Source organism: Diabrotica virgifera, chromosome 5, assembly GCF_917563875.1.
Source record: "Diabrotica virgifera virgifera chromosome 5, PGI_DIABVI_V3a".
In the NCBI taxonomy this organism is placed as follows: Eukaryota; Metazoa; Arthropoda; class Insecta; order Coleoptera; family Chrysomelidae; genus Diabrotica; species Diabrotica virgifera.
Window position 1 is genome coordinate 54647786 of NC_065447.1, and position 18075 is coordinate 54665860.

General features: G+C 34.4%; 1 protein-coding gene across 1 annotated transcript in view; it reads right to left on the reverse strand.

Moving 5' to 3' along the window:
- Nucleotides 1–18075, reverse strand: part of LOC114339287 (trifunctional purine biosynthetic protein adenosine-3) — a 53692-nt gene that overhangs the window by 22933 nt on the left and 12684 nt on the right. The window contains exons 4-6 of the mRNA XM_028289915.2: nt 8937–9191; nt 2327–2546; nt 1519–1741 (exon numbers count right to left, since the gene is read on the reverse strand). Of these exons, the coding sequence (XP_028145716.2) occupies nt 1519–1741; nt 2327–2546; nt 8937–9191 (698 nt within the window). The remainder of the gene's footprint in view (nt 1–1518; nt 1742–2326; nt 2547–8936; nt 9192–18075) is intronic.

Sequence of the window (18075 nt, forward strand, 5' to 3'; positions counted from 1 at the left end):
TTTCATTTAACACAAAATTGGTACCAAAAAATTCAAAATTTAGGTTTGTCCTCGGAATATAAAAATCAAACTGTTATTGGAAAATATTTAAAATTGTTTTTCGGCATTCCTTATTTAGATCCAAATGATGTTGGTGACTTTTTTTATGATGAACTTTTTAATATTATGCCAGAAGATGACAGAGTTTTGCAATTTTGTGATTACCGAGTTGATAATTATTTAACGGAAGATTCAACATTTCCACCTTACACGTGGGCTTCAAATTCATCATCTCTTATATTTACTACAAACGCATGTGAATTATTTCACTCGAAATATAACGAATGTTTTTATAAATCACATCCTGACATATTTAAATTTACAGACATTTTATTAAATTTTCAAGCAGAAGTATATGTGAAAATTAGAACTGCACATAGATTCAAAAAAACTTGATAAAACGGCAAAAAGAAAAGTTGATTTTATTGAACATAGGCTACATGAATGTTACGTTAATCAAAACATTACTAAATTAGACTTCATTAAGTCAGTTGGCAATTAATATGCAGCTAACTTTTAAAATCTAAAATATAGTGTCCACTCTTACTTATTTTAATCACTAATCAGACATTAGAATTAAGCATTGTTATTGTTTAACTGTAGTTTTTGTTATTGTATATAAGTTAATGTAGATTTATAAATAAACTTTATTCGATTATATTGATATAGCGTCATTATTTAATCATTTAAAATTTTCGCTCATGCTTTGGTAATTGGGTTCCTTTTTGAATACAATAAAGTAAAATAAAAACTATATATTTTCACAAAAATATTATCTAAGTACCTAGGTAGCGTCGGGCAGATCGTAGTCGCTTTTAATCCTACTATAAAACTGAACCCATTAAAATCTAGATACCGTAGGGAAGTTCGTAGTCTCCCTTCTGGACGATTCCTTGAACAGATGTTCCGCATAGACGTTAAAGAAAGGAGGCATCCTTAACACACCCATTATGATTCCAGTATTTACTGCGGATAATAATTATGTCCCGTCCATCGAGTCCGATCTCTTGTGAGATTTGGATCATTTTAATCGAAAGTTTGCTTTGCACCTTCAAATATCTTTTAGTGGCTGTTCCCTTTCGAAAACCATTCTAGGATCGACTCAAATATGCGTCGCATTTATTACGAATTATGTTGTGGATGATTCGAATAAAGATTTTTGTAACGTGATTCATCAGGCTCATTTACGGCCTCACATTTCCTTGTCGTTTGGGGAGGGCTATATATGGAAATCAGTCATTCCTGTGGGAGCGTTCAGTTTCATACACCTGTGCTTTTGAAGAGGTACGTTAATTTGATAACTGGTGTTTTGCTGAGGTTTTTGAAGTGTTCTGCTACTACAGAGATATATGTTTAAAATTGTTAAAATATATTTTTCGTATTTGACGTTAACGGACTACATATATCTTAAGAATATAAAATTCCTAGCTACTGTAACACTACATACACAGTATATAAATTAAATTAAAAAGAGATTACCTTCAATTTAGTTCCGACTCCATCAGTACCAGAAACGAGAAGTGGGTCCTTGTACCCTGCAGCTTTGGTATCAAATAAACCTCCAAAACCACCTAAACTTCCCATAGTACCAGTTCTATTTGTCGATTTGGCTGCTGGTTTAATATGATTAACTAAATCGTTACCGGCATCTATGTCAACGCCGCTCTGTTTGTAAGTTAGTTTTCCTGACTGAAGAATAGCCCTTAAAAATAAAAAATAGAAGATTATAAAACATGCAGGTATTTTTTTATTCCATAATTTTTTCATGAATTATTGTTGCAAAATTCGCACAAAATAACAAAAAATGAATTGCAAGCTAATTTGGCAAGAAAATCCTTCCCGTTGTAACGATTCAAAAATCTTTTAATTCCATCTAATTCAGAAAGCAGTAACTTTTATAGGACCCTGTATATCATAAGATTTTTATAATTGCCGAAGCCATAAACTTTTCGCGTTTTAAAACCATCGAAGTGAAAAACACTTTGGGTATTTGTTTACTATAAGAACCGTGCAAGGAAATATAATAAACATCCAATGTTTATCACAGCCCGAATTGCTTCCGTTAATTTTTTTTTCTATTGGCTGAATTAAATGGTTCGATCGGCAAGAGATTGATTCCTGCATGAGAATTGAAATCGTTCCCGGTTTGCATTTTGAAGGAGCTGTGAGTCCATTATAACCAATTCATCAATTTCCAATTTAATTTAGTTTGAAAACATCTTTATCTTTAGATATCCAGGCAAGTTAAATATTCAAATTTAATTTAATGTGTCACTAAATGTTTTACCTTGCAATTCCTTTATGTGATATATCTCTACGAAATTGTTGTCCATCAAATCTGATGATTTCACAAGATTTTGTGGCTTTAGCGGCAGCGACTGGAAGTTGTGGTGCTAACGCTACAGATATCAACACTCGACCACCATTTGTGACAACATGTCCGTCTTTTAGGGCTGTACCACAATGGAAGACAATATGGTCCGTATTTAATGCAACTTTTTCTATTCCTAAAACATAAACAAACATAATAAATATTACCTAACCCAACTTGTGTAGATATGCTTGATTATCTGGTTTCTTTAAAACATCACTTTAAAGAAAATAAAAAAGCCTAAAATACGTTTAAATCTAATTGGGTACATTTGTAACGTATCTAGAAAGTTATTTGTAAGGAATATAATAAAATTCAGAAATAAGATCATTCAAAATCAAATCTCACTTGATGGTTTGAAGCATGATACTACGACAACCAGAGATAAAGCCACTTCGAGAACAACTTTTAACCGGTGCGCGCATGACGTCAGCGCCCGACAAACTTGTACGGAGACTTATGGGAGAGCATAGAGTTTTATACGGTTTTATACATTCTCGTGTTATTAAATAACTAAAATTGCCGTTCGTCTGTTCTGTTACACTGTTCAATTTATACTTTGATGAATTACTATAATCATACCAGTAAAATAATGCAATATATTATGTAGTTACTGTACTAAAAAACGTAATAGTTTTTTCACTGCCAAAAATTTAAGAGGTTTCTTGACATGCAGAAAACTTTAAATAAACCGCGTCAAATAAAATATGGTTTATTAACAAATAATAAAAAACTAAAAGTTTCAAAAAGTATTAAAATTACAAAATCAAAATTAAGTAGATAGATTTAGATGGATTTAAAGAGGTGGCCGTTTAGCCTATTCCACTGCTACCTTTTCAGATCTATCGTGGTCCTCTAATTCTAGATTACATTCTTTAGTCTGGCCCTTTTTAGAAGGTCCAATGAGCCCCAATTCAGGATGTGAGTATTCCATTTCAGCCTATGATCAGTATAAACCCCTAGGCATTTTGTTTTTTGGCAAATGAAATCTCTGTTCCTCCCAGCACCGGTAGTTTTAAGCCTTCTAGTGCTGTCCTTTGGGTGCAGTTGGCGATTTGTTTTCTGAGCATTGACTATCACTCTTACTTACACCGGTCGTCAACTATATTTGGGGCTGCTTACATTCTCCCAGACACCAGCTGGGCAAACATGCCCCTGATGACGATTGATATCAGGTATAACCTTATCTATCTGCATATTACCGCAGGGATTGTTGATCGACTATCTATGTAGTCTATATCCGCTAAGTTTAGTTTGAACAGAGCCACCACGAGAAGGGTGCAATCAAAGATTACACACCCCCAATCAATGTTGGGAGTACCCAGCGGTCTTGGGATGGTTTAAGGAGGTGCAAAGTCCTAAGACTCTCCAAGCAAAACTCATCCCCTGAGATTAGTTCTTTTCCCGCTCAGCTTTACGCCGACTAGAAAAAGAGCACATCCCTCGGTCCCAAAAAAAAACAACAAAAAAACAAAACAAAAACAAAAAAAAAACAATATTACATTTGATTCATTTTACTTACGATTTTTGCAATTTTTTTTTTGTATTTTAGACTTTTCTTTCAACTTTTGGTTCAAAACTCGCATTCGAAAATACATCTGATATCTAAAAAATAGTTTTTTCACATCACCAGATATTTTAACATGAACTGATCTTTCCAATAAATATTTTTGATAATTTTTGATGCCAACTTTAATAGTGTCCCCATTGAATTGGCAAAAAATATTTTCTAGTTCACGACAGTTCGTAAGTAATATTTCTGAAGGCTTCACCAAACCCCCTTCTGAGAGATGATTTACCCACGAGGAAGATTTGTTACTATTTGTAGAACTGCCCAAACTCTCCTTATGTCGTAGCTTGAAAGCTATGAAACCAGCTAAATTTTCTAGTCCATCATGATATACAACTCTTCCATTTCAAAATCTGTTTGATGGTTTTTATTTTCTGAAGTTACTGGAAGATTTAATTGACTAAAGAGTGGTTCGGTTATCATCACTGAATCTACTACGTCATTGTTGTAATAATCAAGATTCAAAGAGCTTCCTGCTTTCATGTTTTGAAGCGACATGTTTGTTGTTTCTGGTAGGTTACTTACATTAGCTGAGAGTGAAATAACTTGATCGTTCCGACCCATAATACAATTATGAAGACGGTATTTAAATTGCAAAGGAGACGGATGATCACGTAAACCTCCAATCGCACGTATTAGTACTGAGAATAGTCCTTCTAAGCAATCTTGATTTAAATTATATGTTGTTATATAATAATTGATGTTGAAATCTTTTTTAAATCTAGAAAGAGTAGTCGCAAAGGTTTAATACTAACAATAATACCATGCTGAAAGGGCAGTAATGACTATTTTTAATTATATTTAAGAATTTTATCCCGAAAATATAGCTTTATTCTTTCCGAAAACTTTCGCAAACTGCATAAAAATAACAAACGTTAAAAATATAACATTTGGCCTGGCGTTTGTCGGTCAGTGACGTAGGCGTAGAAGAGAGAGAGACAGGCTTATTCATGCGCGTGGCTTTATCTCTGGTTGTCGTAGTATCATGGTTTGAAGCACTATCTAAAGGTACGTATCCATAAATGGGGGGTCGCCCATGTTTCTCCAACTGTCATCAGTACGACTAACCTCACGCGTAACTTTGATACGAGAATTATAAAAAAAAAGAATGTGTGTACTTTGTACGCACGTAAGAAGTTATACTTCTATTATATGATTTCAACGAAATCAATATACTTTAAACAGTTTATTTATATTTAATTTAAATATTAAACTAATTTTAATACTTACTACTTTCCAAAAATTTTTATTAAAACAATACCAAAAATTAAAAAAAAAAATAAAAGAATAAAACACACACAAACACATTGAAAAATACCACAAAGAAATGGTTTCTGAACAATAATTGTTGCCAAAAATTTTAACTACGCATGCGCCAGGGAATGTAAAATTTACCCTCGTACCTAAAGAAGTATAACTTCAAAAATATGCATTGAAATCCAGATCCCGTAATTGTTTGAGAGTTATAAAGTGAGTACAAAGACATACGCATATTTCTTTTTTTTGTAATTACAGCTTCAATTTACCGTACACTTCTTGTAGACTCTGCCGATAAGGTAGAGTCGTGTTGAGGAAACCTGGTGTGCCCATACGTGGGTGCTCCGTGCTCGGTGTAGCTGCTCAAATGGATACGAAATGCTTATTTACTTACTCCGTGGCGTTACAACCCTTCAAAGGTTTTAGCCGACTCGACAAAATGCCTCCATTGCTATGCACATACAATGCGCCCATAGTGTTCAGGTCTCCTGCTATATTATCTCACCACCGGAGTCGAGGGCGTCCTCGTGGTCTTCTTCCAGTTGGGACTTCCTCCCACACCAGTCCTGTTCTTTGGTCAGAATGTCTTCTGAGGTGTCCTGTCCATTGGAGTCTTCTGGACTTTATTTCTTTTATGATGGCGTCTGAGTAAAGTTCTTCGAGCTCTTTGTTAGTTCTTATCCTATATTGTCCTGATGCTGTATCCAGCACAGGCCCAAAGATCTTCCTTAGAATTTTTCTTTCCCCTTGTCTATCTTCGTTTGCCTTTGTTATCATCCACGTTTTTATGATACGGCATGCGCTCCCCTACATATAAACAGCAAACCGGTTGAATCGAAGAGGGTGAGCGGCGAGCACCAACGTATGTGGAGCTGCTACTCCGAACACTGGATACGTACCTTAAGACTTCTAACTAATTAGATTACTTCTCATACACTGAATTTTCAACCCAACGAAATTGTGAAATATATGTAAGGGAGCATTTGGAAGAGCAAACTTAACAAATTTACTAAAAAAGGAATTAGATTTTTTTTGTGAATTTGATGGCCTTGGCCGAGCCAATTAGCCAGACATTTTGATATTTTAAAAACAAACAAATTTGTTTTTTCAATCAGAGGAATTTTTTCTGTATTTCTAATAAACTAAAATATTACAATTATTATCTAAATAATACACTGTTTTGGTTGTAAATATTTTTTTTGTACATATATTTATTTGTTTTGTATTTTTTTATATCTATAATTTATTTTTTTATTATTATTTTTTATTAATTGTTTTTTTTTACTACGCTATGACATAAACCCGATTCAACACCTCGGAGGTTTACATCTTCTTAGTTTTTTTTTCTTTTTTTTTGCTTTTTCCTCTTTTTGCTTTTTCTTTTCTCTTTTTTTTTCTTGTTCTTTTCTTTTTAAAGGAATTAGATAGCCTCTAAAATGGATGTAAAAGGGATACACAAATGTTTCACATTTATCTGGCCAAAAACTTATAGTTGGCAGTAGTAAAAGTTTGGTAAAAGTAATAAACACGACCGTTGTCTGTTCCCAAGTCCAGGATGAGAAGGGAGGAGGATTAAGAAGGGACTAACTATTATTTAGTAAAAAGAAAATCAGTCATAAAAGAGAAACTCATGCCTCAGATAAGGACGGTTCTTTTAAAACAACAAAGGCGACGACAAAGGACAATAAATATACGAAGCTGGAACGTGCTGAGCCCATATCGGCCTATAGTCCTACCTCAGGTGATAAAAGAACTTGAATTCAGAAACATGGGGTAACTGCCTTATAAGAGATTAGATGAACTAAAGAAGGAATACCAAAAATTAGTAAATCTGTAATATTTTTCAGCGAAAGTGAACAGTTTAAAGTCTTTCAAAAGGAACAGAACTAAATAATGAAAGAAAGATACGAAAACTACAATACCTTGGCCACACGATGAGAGGAACAAAATACCAGCTTTTGCAAAATATAACGCAGGGAAAGATTTTAGAAAAGCGTAGCGTTGGAAGGCGTTGAATATCATGACTGCGCCATCTCAGGGGTAGGTTTAATTAATTTAACAGGAGCACCAATTCGGCACAGGCTTCATAGTCAAGGAAAGTCATGTGGGGTCAGTCATAACCTTCAAATCGATAGACGAAAACGAACAGCAAATAAAAGACATTTTTTTTTTAACTAGATGAACTTAGTATGAATAATAATCTTCCCAAACAGGATACGCATATTATCTTGGGGATTTGATTCTTGAGGAATAAATAACCAGTCTTCATGAGGTCAGTAATGATAATGGAACAAGGTTAATAGTCTGCAGCATCCCATATCCTGCTAAAAAAATCAACAATGTACTAGCACAAGGAAATTCACTGAGAAACGTGGGTCTCCAACGAATGTGTCACAAAAAATAAGACCGGTTATGTGCTGGTAGATGCCAGAATGGACAGTAACTACCTAGACTTAAAAAGCCTAAGGGTAAGAACAGAACAAGTGGGTCGAGGTGGAGGTGTAGGTCGCGGTGGATGCTACTAGTTAAGTCGCGGTCGATGTCGACAGCACATAGCAAGGAGGTCACCTGCGCTGTCAAATTTGAATGACAAAAAGACTGTGCTTTTGCGATGTTGTGTCAGTCAAGTGATGATAGTGATGAAATGTCAGCTGTAAATAATCAGATCCTCCTCCATATTTCAAAAATTTACTGAATTTAATAACTTTAGAAATTCAAAAATAAACTGAATACAAAAAAGGGATTATATAAAAAGTATCAACTCAGATAGCGCAGGTAATGACAACTTGGCTTCGAACGGACCAATCACAGGGCATCCTTGTAGGCCGCGCAGTAGACATCCATATAAAACACACTCATTTTATTTTCAAAAGCATCGATGTAAACCTCCTGGATGGCATCGCGCTAAACCTCCACCGCGACTTACCTGCTCTGTTCTCTTCCATTCACTACAATGTGTTTGTTTTACATGGATATCGACATCGACCGCGACCTCCACCTCCACCGCGCCCCACTTGTTCTGTTCTTACCCTTAGAGGGGCAGATGGAGACACAGATCATTTTCTGGTAAAAACGAAGGTGGGAACAAGAATAGCATCTCAAAATCCATAGGAATACACCAACAACAAACAACACTACCGAAGTTCCGTAGGATTTAAGAGACAAAGGAATAATTTAAAATAGAGCTGCTATCTAGAGATCATTTTTACAGAGATTTCTCTCAGGGCCAGCAACCCACATAGTTGGGAGTTTGAGTTTTGCATTGACATGATGCAAATCACGTGAAAGTTCAAACATCATATTATCTACAACAATGTAACAAAATAACAACTTTATACCATTTAAAGGGTTTTCACCATATATTTTTAGTGGCTCAACTATGTATACCTTGTAAGCAGCACTGATGATGGAATTATCATTCCGAAAACGTGTTATGACGTAGCCCGAAAGGGTCTTTCTAATAAAAAATACTTTTTCAGGGCTTCTGATTATCTTATGAGATATACAAATATTAGGTTTGTTCTAGCATCAGTTTCAAACTGTTTGAAACCATCAGCGAATAGTGGACCATCGCGAGTAGAGGGGATAGCACTGGTGACTGTATTATGTTCTCTCACTGACCAACTGTTTGCTGACGGTTTCTGACTAGTTTGACTGTTTGCTAGAACAAACCTAATAATATTTAGTAATAGTACCAACCTGAGATTACTTGTCCTTTACTTGATGTTTCTGGATATCCCCTAGATGCTAATACTACTCCTACAGCACTAATATTTTGCTTCCATTTTATATCTTGTTTATGCAAGGTTCCTTCGGCACAGGAAAGCATAATGTCATATAAATCAGACTCCAGCAATGGTAATACGACTTCTGTTTCTGGGTCTCCAAAGCGGCAATTAAATTCTAAAGTTTTTGGACCATCTGGGGTCAACATTAAGCCTGCATATAATACACCTAAAATATTTTAAAGAATGTTTTACTACAACAGAGCGTTCTAATGCCAGTGTCAGAGCGTTCTTTAAATGATCTACCTATGAAATATATTCAAAGAACTCTTGCCTAAGAGGCCTTCTATGTAGTGTGACATAATTATGTCACCCGACTGCTTTCAGCTCCCGGCCTAAGAGACGCCGAAGATATTTACCAAGTAACCTTTTTTATACAATGATTTATGCACATGTGGTTGATTGATTTATGAGGGACCCTAATTTAGAAAGATCTCGATCGAGTTGTTTACATGCCTTTTTCTAATAATTGTTCTTTTGTTGCAGCCGTTCTGGGAAGGCTCGTACCTCATTGTGAAGAAAATTAATGACGTTATCTACCGAATAAGGAAGATTTCTAGGGGAAAGCCGATGATAGTCCACCATAACCGGTTGGCGCCGTACGAGGGAGACCACGACGCAGATGAAGAAGTGGAAGTAAACCAAGTTCGAGAAATATCTGATCTCACGTTTGAGGAGTTCATGGGGGCCTATGGAGGTACCGGTAAAGCGAGACATGGTGTTACCACTGAAGAAAAGCGAGATCTACTCGCACTTCCCGATGACTATTCACTGGCCCATACCATCCCGGCCAGTAGCAAAGACGCACGAGGGTTGGCATCCGCATTTCGAAGGACGTTTGGTCGAGTTGCAGAACTTCGATGCCAACTGCCAGCTCCTGACAAAGCATTGAAACTCCAAGATGCATCACGTTACCTATTCTATCTGGTAACAAAAGACACTGTCCATGAACAACCTACCTACCAAGATGTATCAGATACATTAATTCAATTGAGAGAGCACGTGTTAAAGTCCGACGTGCAAAAGTTAGCCATGCCAAAGTTAGAATGCCGCCAATTAGACTGGAGAGTTATCCGAAATATGGTAGAAGAAATTTTCCAAGGCCCGAGGTCCAGGTGTTAGTCTGTTGCAATCCGCATAGTTACTCCTGCAGAGCGAAGACTGTCCCCTACCACTTTTATATAACTGGAAGTTGTAAAAGAGGGTCCAGTTGCAGATACCAGCATCCAGTTCGAGTCCCGACAGGGTTCCAGGAGAAACCTTCTTTTAAGGAGGGGGCAATGTGACATAATTATGTCACCCGACAGTTTTCAGCTCCCGGCCTAACAGACGCCGAAGATGTTTACCAAGTAATCTTTTTTTATACAATGATTTATGCACCTGTGGTTGATTTATTTACGCCTAATTTAAAGAAAGATCTCGATCGAGGTGTTTACATACCTTTTTCTAATAATTGTTCTTTTGTTATTGTACTAGTAAATTCGATTTTACGTGCTTTAAGTTATTATGTAAATACTCGTTTATTCTGGATAATTCTTTTGTAATCGAGATGATTAAGCATTGTATAAATAAGAGGGATTTTGAAATTAGCAGTAAGTTGTGAATTTGAAACCGTCGGTGTACTTTGATATGTAACGGGCGCGGTATATTTTTTGAATTTGAAATTAGATAAATTAGTAGATTTGGTGTAATAAATAAATTAGATATCGCAGTTTGTAAAATAAATGATATAAATCCAGTGTTTTTCATTTGTTTAGAAGTAAGTTATTAAAAATAAATAAAGTCAACTAAAACTAAACATTAGTGCCTAAAAGATCATAGAAAAGTCAGTTTTGTAACAATAGTCTACTGATTAGAGTGTAGATTAGTAATGTTAACTAGAAAATTAAGAGTTGGAACCTAGATTAAGTATTTTTCACTGTTACAACTGTCACAACATGTTTACTTCAATTTGTAAATGCACCTGATTAAACTTGTATTCTGACAATGCCGCAATCGTTCAGGTGTATTACATATTCGTTCTCAGTCGTTCACCAACATTCAAGAACATTATGCAAAACAATAAATAAAGTTGATCAATCTCAATCAATCAATATCATTAACAATATAGCGCACAACGTCCGATGGACGTTCATGTAACGTACATTTAAAGTCCAAACGTACATGGACCAAAACTGGACGTACTATGTACGTACATTATGCAACGTCCATTGGACGTTTGATTTCAACGTACATTGGACATCCATTTGTGGTCCATGGAAATTTTACACAAAACGCGATTATTATTATGAGTAATTATTAGCTTCTTGTTTTAATCAAACAATATTATTAGTAGAATATAAAACGTTTCCAATAAATGCAGTCACATATTTTTTCATCATCGAATTAAAACACACTGAACCACTAAAATTATTTTAATTAAACATATATAATAATATTAGGCGATGATAAAATGATCGTAAACTTTCTCAGTATAACAGAGCTACATCGGTAATTATACACCTTACAAGAATTACTACTACCAATTTAAATCTTAAATGTGCATTTGTAAGTGTTAAATTTCCCGCCTTGCAATATTTGTCCGCCATCGAATGGGTGCGTTCGGATGACCACAGCGGCTGGACAGCTGAGCCAGCGTTAGCGTTTAGACGACACCGCTGGAAGTCAGACGCTGAGAGATGTACTAAGCTTTCCCTATCAGCGCTGGATACAACCACTCAGCCGATTTCTGCTGACAATCAGCCGCTGTGGTCGTCCGAACGCAACCAATGTCTTTTTAGTTACCAACAGTGTTGCCAGAGAAATGTTTGTAAATGCACTGGAATGACTAAAATAGTGACACAAAATGTACTAAACCGACACATTTTTTGCAATAACTTAAAAAAAAAAGAATGTGTGTGTGTACTTTGTACGCACGTAAGAAGTTATACTTCTATTATATGATGTCTTAAAAATAAATATACTTTAAACAGTTTGTTTTAATTTTTTTAAACACCAAACTAATTTTGTGCTTACCGCTTTCAAAAAAATAATAAAAAGTATAGGATTGCTCCGGATTCGAACTCAAGACCTCTCGATCTCTAGCCGAATGCTATACCAAATACGCTACGAGGACTATGTCTGTATCGGTTCGGACGTACCTAATGACAATTCACGGTAACAAACAGACAAGGTGAGGTATAATAAATATACAATAAAATGTTTTAACAATACTCATCTTACTCCTGAGGAACACAAATCCAAAGACACAAAAATTATAATAAATATAATTACTAAAAACACTAATTAGTCGAGGCATTGAAGCACAAAAAGGCCTTACTGTCGATTTTTGGCGCAGTAAGACGGATTTTAATGCAGTTTGGTGCGTTGGATTCGTGAGAATGTCAGGAAACTTTGTGAACTAATGTAATGAATAAGAAATCTGAAATTGCATTTGTGCATAAGAAAAATGCATTTCAAAACTGCATTTTGAAATAGACAGTTATTATAAATTTGCAACTCGATAAATGGTTGGGCAACATCCCGATTAATTATTTTAATTATTTTTAATCATTTTTTAAGTCCATATAATAGTCTAAGATGTCAATAACCATTAATAATAAACAAAAAATTTTCCCTTATGGGGAATCGAACCAAGTACTAACACGTCCGTAACTAGAGACACATACCGCTATCCTACGCAGACACTTGCTCGACACGGGCGATATAAGGTATAAAAAAACAAATAGGTAAGTAAAAATTGTAAAGAAAATTACTACATACTTAAATGTATTATAAAATTAATATATTCCTAAATTTTAGAAGAAACATTTATACATAACTTGAAAGATTTAGCAACTAAACGCCATACTGTCTGTGTGCGCATGCGCGCAGTATTATGAAAGGCTACTCTCAATCGCGCTTAAAGAAGTATAACTTCAAAAACGTCGTTTAATGATATTTGAAGTAAATTTCTTATATCACAAAATTTGAGGTTATTACTTTAAGATACTTTAGTATCAAAAGTTTGGTTGCTAATTGTATCAAATTGGTACTATTGTACCAACTCTGGCAACTCTGGTTACTAACTGGCCCGGCGCGGCGTATGCGTATTTCATCTTCATGACTTCATCTTCATGACTTCATCTTCATTCTTCATGCTCCTAAACTAAACAATTTTTCTATGTGCATGCTGCTGCACACGCCGCCATTAACTGAATCTCGTTTTTATTAAATTATTACATACAGTTGAGTCCGCGAGTCTTTACCCGTGCGTCATCATTTAAAGCATACGAAATAAGTCGGAAATCTATTTCACGCAACAACAACTGACAGAAAGTGGCTACTGTTCCGATTACAGGTTTTATTATAAAATTTGCCGTTATCAAATTATATAGAATGTCAAATAAAAGTTTTGCTTCAACATTTTTGTGCAGAATTACAGCTACATTTGAAGTAGCTTAATAAATTATTTTATTATTATTGATTAATAAATAAATAAACAATTTATAAAAAAATTCATTAACATATTTTATTTTTGTTATTTTATTCACTTTGACGGAAATCTAAACACAGTCATTTCTTTACCGTGTGAATGACGTTAGCTTTGTATGTTTTAAATATTAATTGCCAAAATATAATTATTTACCTTAAAATTTCAAAGTCCAATATAAAATTAGTTGTGAAAACAACTGTTTGTGTAATATCAAGAAACTTCAAAACGCAAAAATTCGACAAAAACCGCAAAAAATTCAACTGACTGACAGCCACAAAATTAAACAAATCAGAAACGTCAAACAAATTGTGCTTAAAATATGAAAACATACCGAATCGTCTTTTTTGCACCTATCTCTTTTCAGTGCACTGACTCTAGATGGTTCATAAAAATAACATGTGTTTTTACTTAATAACAAACGTCAGCACGTCATATCATGAGTTTCATGCGTGGAAGAGAATTATGCTAGATAAAAAGTATGTGTTTTATCTCGCCAGGTATTAATGACGCACGGGTAAAGACTCGCGGACTCAACTGTACAATATAATACATCCTGTGATAATACCTTTGTGTTTGCTGTTTATCGTGCAAGTTTAGTCGTGCATTAATTAAGTTCCTATAATAAAGTACCTATATATTATAATAAAGTTGTTATAGTAAAGAAAAATAAAAAAACGTCTCTTGTGTAATATTTTAATGTATTTTAATGTATAGCATTAAAGGAACTATTATTAATTTCCTATAAAGGCTTTTTGCAATGTATTCACAAAATTATAGATACTAGATGGCTAATATAGGTGGGCTAAAAATGTCCATCAGACGTACACTGAAAGCTCCAACAACGTACACTGTACGTTTGTTGCGGACGTTCAATGGACGTCCAATTTTGTGAACTCTGGACGTTCGTTGGACGTCCATCGGATGTCCATTGTACCTTAGCGGGACGTCCATTGGACGTTCCAATGTACACAGATGTACGTCCATTGGATGTCAATAAAACGTACTTGTGCTATCTGGGAAAGTGAAATAAAAACAGGAAGTATGTATATATTTGTTATCATCTTACTAAGGCGCGTCGAATAATATATCGCTTGTACTACTTCGTTTATTTTAAAACAGTCTTTGAGGTTGTAACTCTGGAACCGGAAGTCCGAGGTCAAATTTCTCACCTTTAATAACATCTTTTTAATTAGAAGGTAGTTGTTGTGAACGCACGTGATTTGTTTTGATCGTATAAAATTGTCGTTTTGATTGGGTAATAGTAATCCTAGTTTGGTGAAATTTTTACACAGTGTCTGTTACCCCAAGATCTACAAGTGTGAGTACTTATTTTGTTCTTATGCATCGCTGAAGTTAAAATATTTGCGATTATTAAGTTCCCATATTGCAATAGGTACTTGTCTATCAGCTATCGGAAAAAACTGGTATAATCAATTTATCATTAACGAGCTTCCAAACAGTTTACTATATTTATTTTCGTTCACGTCAACAAGTTTAAAGGAAGATACAATGTCTTTATGTCCGAATTGTAAACAATCTACTGCCAATTCGCAAACGATAAAATGTTCAGGTTGTACAAAATTACTGCATACTTCATGCATTGGTTTGCAAAGTGATGACGCTAGTCGTATCACCCGTATGAGAAGTAAAAATATAAAAGTAATATGCAATATATGTGACACCGCTGATGACAAATTCGAAGCATTAAAAGAATTTCTTACAAATCTTATTGAAAATAAAATGCAGGAATTGGAAAAGAAATTTGCTTCAGTTAACTCATCGGTAACATCAGAGGCTCATGAAGACATAATTCAGGAGGCAGTTGATCGCATAAATCGTTCACATAATATAATTCTACATAATGTCCCAGAAACCAACTCTTCTCTTGAAGACAAAAAAAAGGTAGATGAAATACTAACGTCAATACAAGGTTATGATGGGAATCAATGCAACTCAATACATTTACACAGAATTGGCAAACCTTCTAACAAAGCACGTCTAATTAAAGTGACTTTTTCATCATCATTACATGCTAAGTTTATTTTACGTAACAAGAAAAAATTAGCAACAACCGCACACTCAACAATTTCTATTTCTGATGACAAAACACCTACGCAAAGAGCTAAGTTAAACGAACTTCGTACTGAGCTGAATCAAAGAACGGATAACGGAGAAAAGGATCTGACTATTAAGTTTATAAGAGGCAAACCCACCATTGTAAAGAAACAGTTAAACTGAATATCTCCAACAGCTCTAGGACATCTGATCTAGGTCACCGAGAACTCACCTGCTACTACCAAAATATTCGCGGTTTAAATAGCAAAATTCATCTGTTTAATCGTAATATAAGTGACTGTGAATATGATCTAATCGCTTTAAGTGAAACTTGGCTACACAGTGATGTATTAAACTCTGAATTATTTCCTAGTAATTATATTGTTTTCCGAAAAGATCGCAAATTTCAGGAGGTAAATAAGAAGCGGGGTGGTGGTGTATTGCTTGCGTTACAAGATTTTATTATTTCGGAAGTTATAGACACCTCTGCATTTGATTTACAATTTCCGTTAATTGATTTGCTTATTGTTAAATCTCAAATTATATTTAAGAAATTTTATGTACTCGTGATTTATTTACCAGACAAACTGAGTTTACAAGAATTTGAATATTTTTTTGAGTGCTTGGAACAACTTGATTATTTACATAACGATGTCTTAGTGTTAGGTGATTTTAACGTCCCTAAATTTATAGAAAATGACACTTCCGATGATAAAACTTCTATAATTTTAAGTTTCTTGCACTCTTTTGGTATTGGTCAATTTAATGGGGTTGTAAATCACTTAGGTAGATCGCTAGATCTAATAATGTCACATTTTACCTGCGAAGTAATGCGTGACATGTCCCCGTTAGTCTATGAAGATTCCCACCACCCAGCTCTTATAATTAATATTACGAATATTTTTGTAAAGGCGTCTAGGTTCAGGTTTGGTTCTGACCAGGTAACTTACAACTTTAAAAAGGCAAATTTTTGTGATTTATATAGGGAATTGTATGAAACGGATTGGGCTTTTCTAGATGAATCTTCTCAAGTTGATAAAGTTGTAGACAGTTTTTATAATAGAATTTTTCTTTTATTTAATAAGTATGTTCCTGTCTACAAAAACTTCAGCCACACATATCCACCTTGGTTTGATGCCGATATTATTCGCTGTATCAAACTAAAGGTTAAGCACAGGAACAAATTTAGATTACATAAAAACCACTCTGATCTGCTTGAATTTCAGCGCTTAAGACATCTTTCAAAACTAAAAATTAAATTGGCATACAACGAATACATCGAAAATATACAATTATCCCTTTCTGTAAACCCTAGAAAGTTTTGGTCATACGTAAATGCTAAAAATAACACTTCACGGATTCCTGGTGAAATGAAATATCAAGGCATTGCTACTTCTGAACCACAAAATATCGTTGATATCTTTGCTGAATACTTTAATGATGTTTATCAAGCAGGTAATATACTAACCAGTAATAATGTCTTAGCGGTCAACACTGAATGTCTAAATTTTTATCCTGTTCAAGAAACTGAAATAATTCTAGCCAGCAAAAAATTAAAAAATAAGATGACTTCTGGACCTGATAAAATACCCTCTTTTTTTATTAAAGATTGCATGGGTGCTTTAACTAAGCCATTATTAAAAATTTTCAATTTGTGTTTATTATACAAACAGTATCCAAGTATCTGGAAGGAATCAAAGGTATGTCCTGTTTATAAAAATGGGGAAAAATGTTGTGTAGAAAATTATAGGCCCATATCTATTATATGCAATTTATCCAAAATTTTTGAAATCATACTTTATAATCGTATATACTCTTTCACTCGTAATCAAATTTCACAATATCAGCATGGATTCATTGCTAATCGATCCACAGTTACAAACTTATTGGGAATAACACAGTACATATCTGAAGCGTTGGACAGGAGATCCCAAGTTGACGTTATATATACTGATTTTTCAAAGGCCTTTGACAAAATTCATCGAGTTCTTCTTTCCAAATTGTCCCTTTTTGGTTTTTCTAAAGATGCTGTCGCTTTCATAAAATCCTATTTGTCTGGTAGAACTCAATTTGTATCTTATAATGGTTATAACTCTCACAAATACATGCCTTCATCTGGAGTCCCACAAGGATCAAATCTAGGCCCACTCTTGTTTGTGTTATTTATTAATGACTTATGTGAGAAAATTTCTGTACCCTGTTTGTGTTATGCAGATGATTTAAAAGTTTACTTAGAAATTAACGATATCAATGATTGTCACACTATCCAGAATGAACTGAGTGGTGTGCATGAATGGTGCAAAGAAAACTATTTAAATCTTAATGCAAATAAATGCAAAGTTGTAAGTTACTCAAGGAAACATAATAGTATAAACTATGTTTATGCTATTGATGGTAGCGAACTGGAACATGTGAATAAAATTAAAGATCTTGGCATAATTTTCGACTGTAAACTTTCATTTACTGAACATATATCTTTAAAAGTTTCTGAAGCACTTAAATCATATGGATTTGTAGTCAGAAA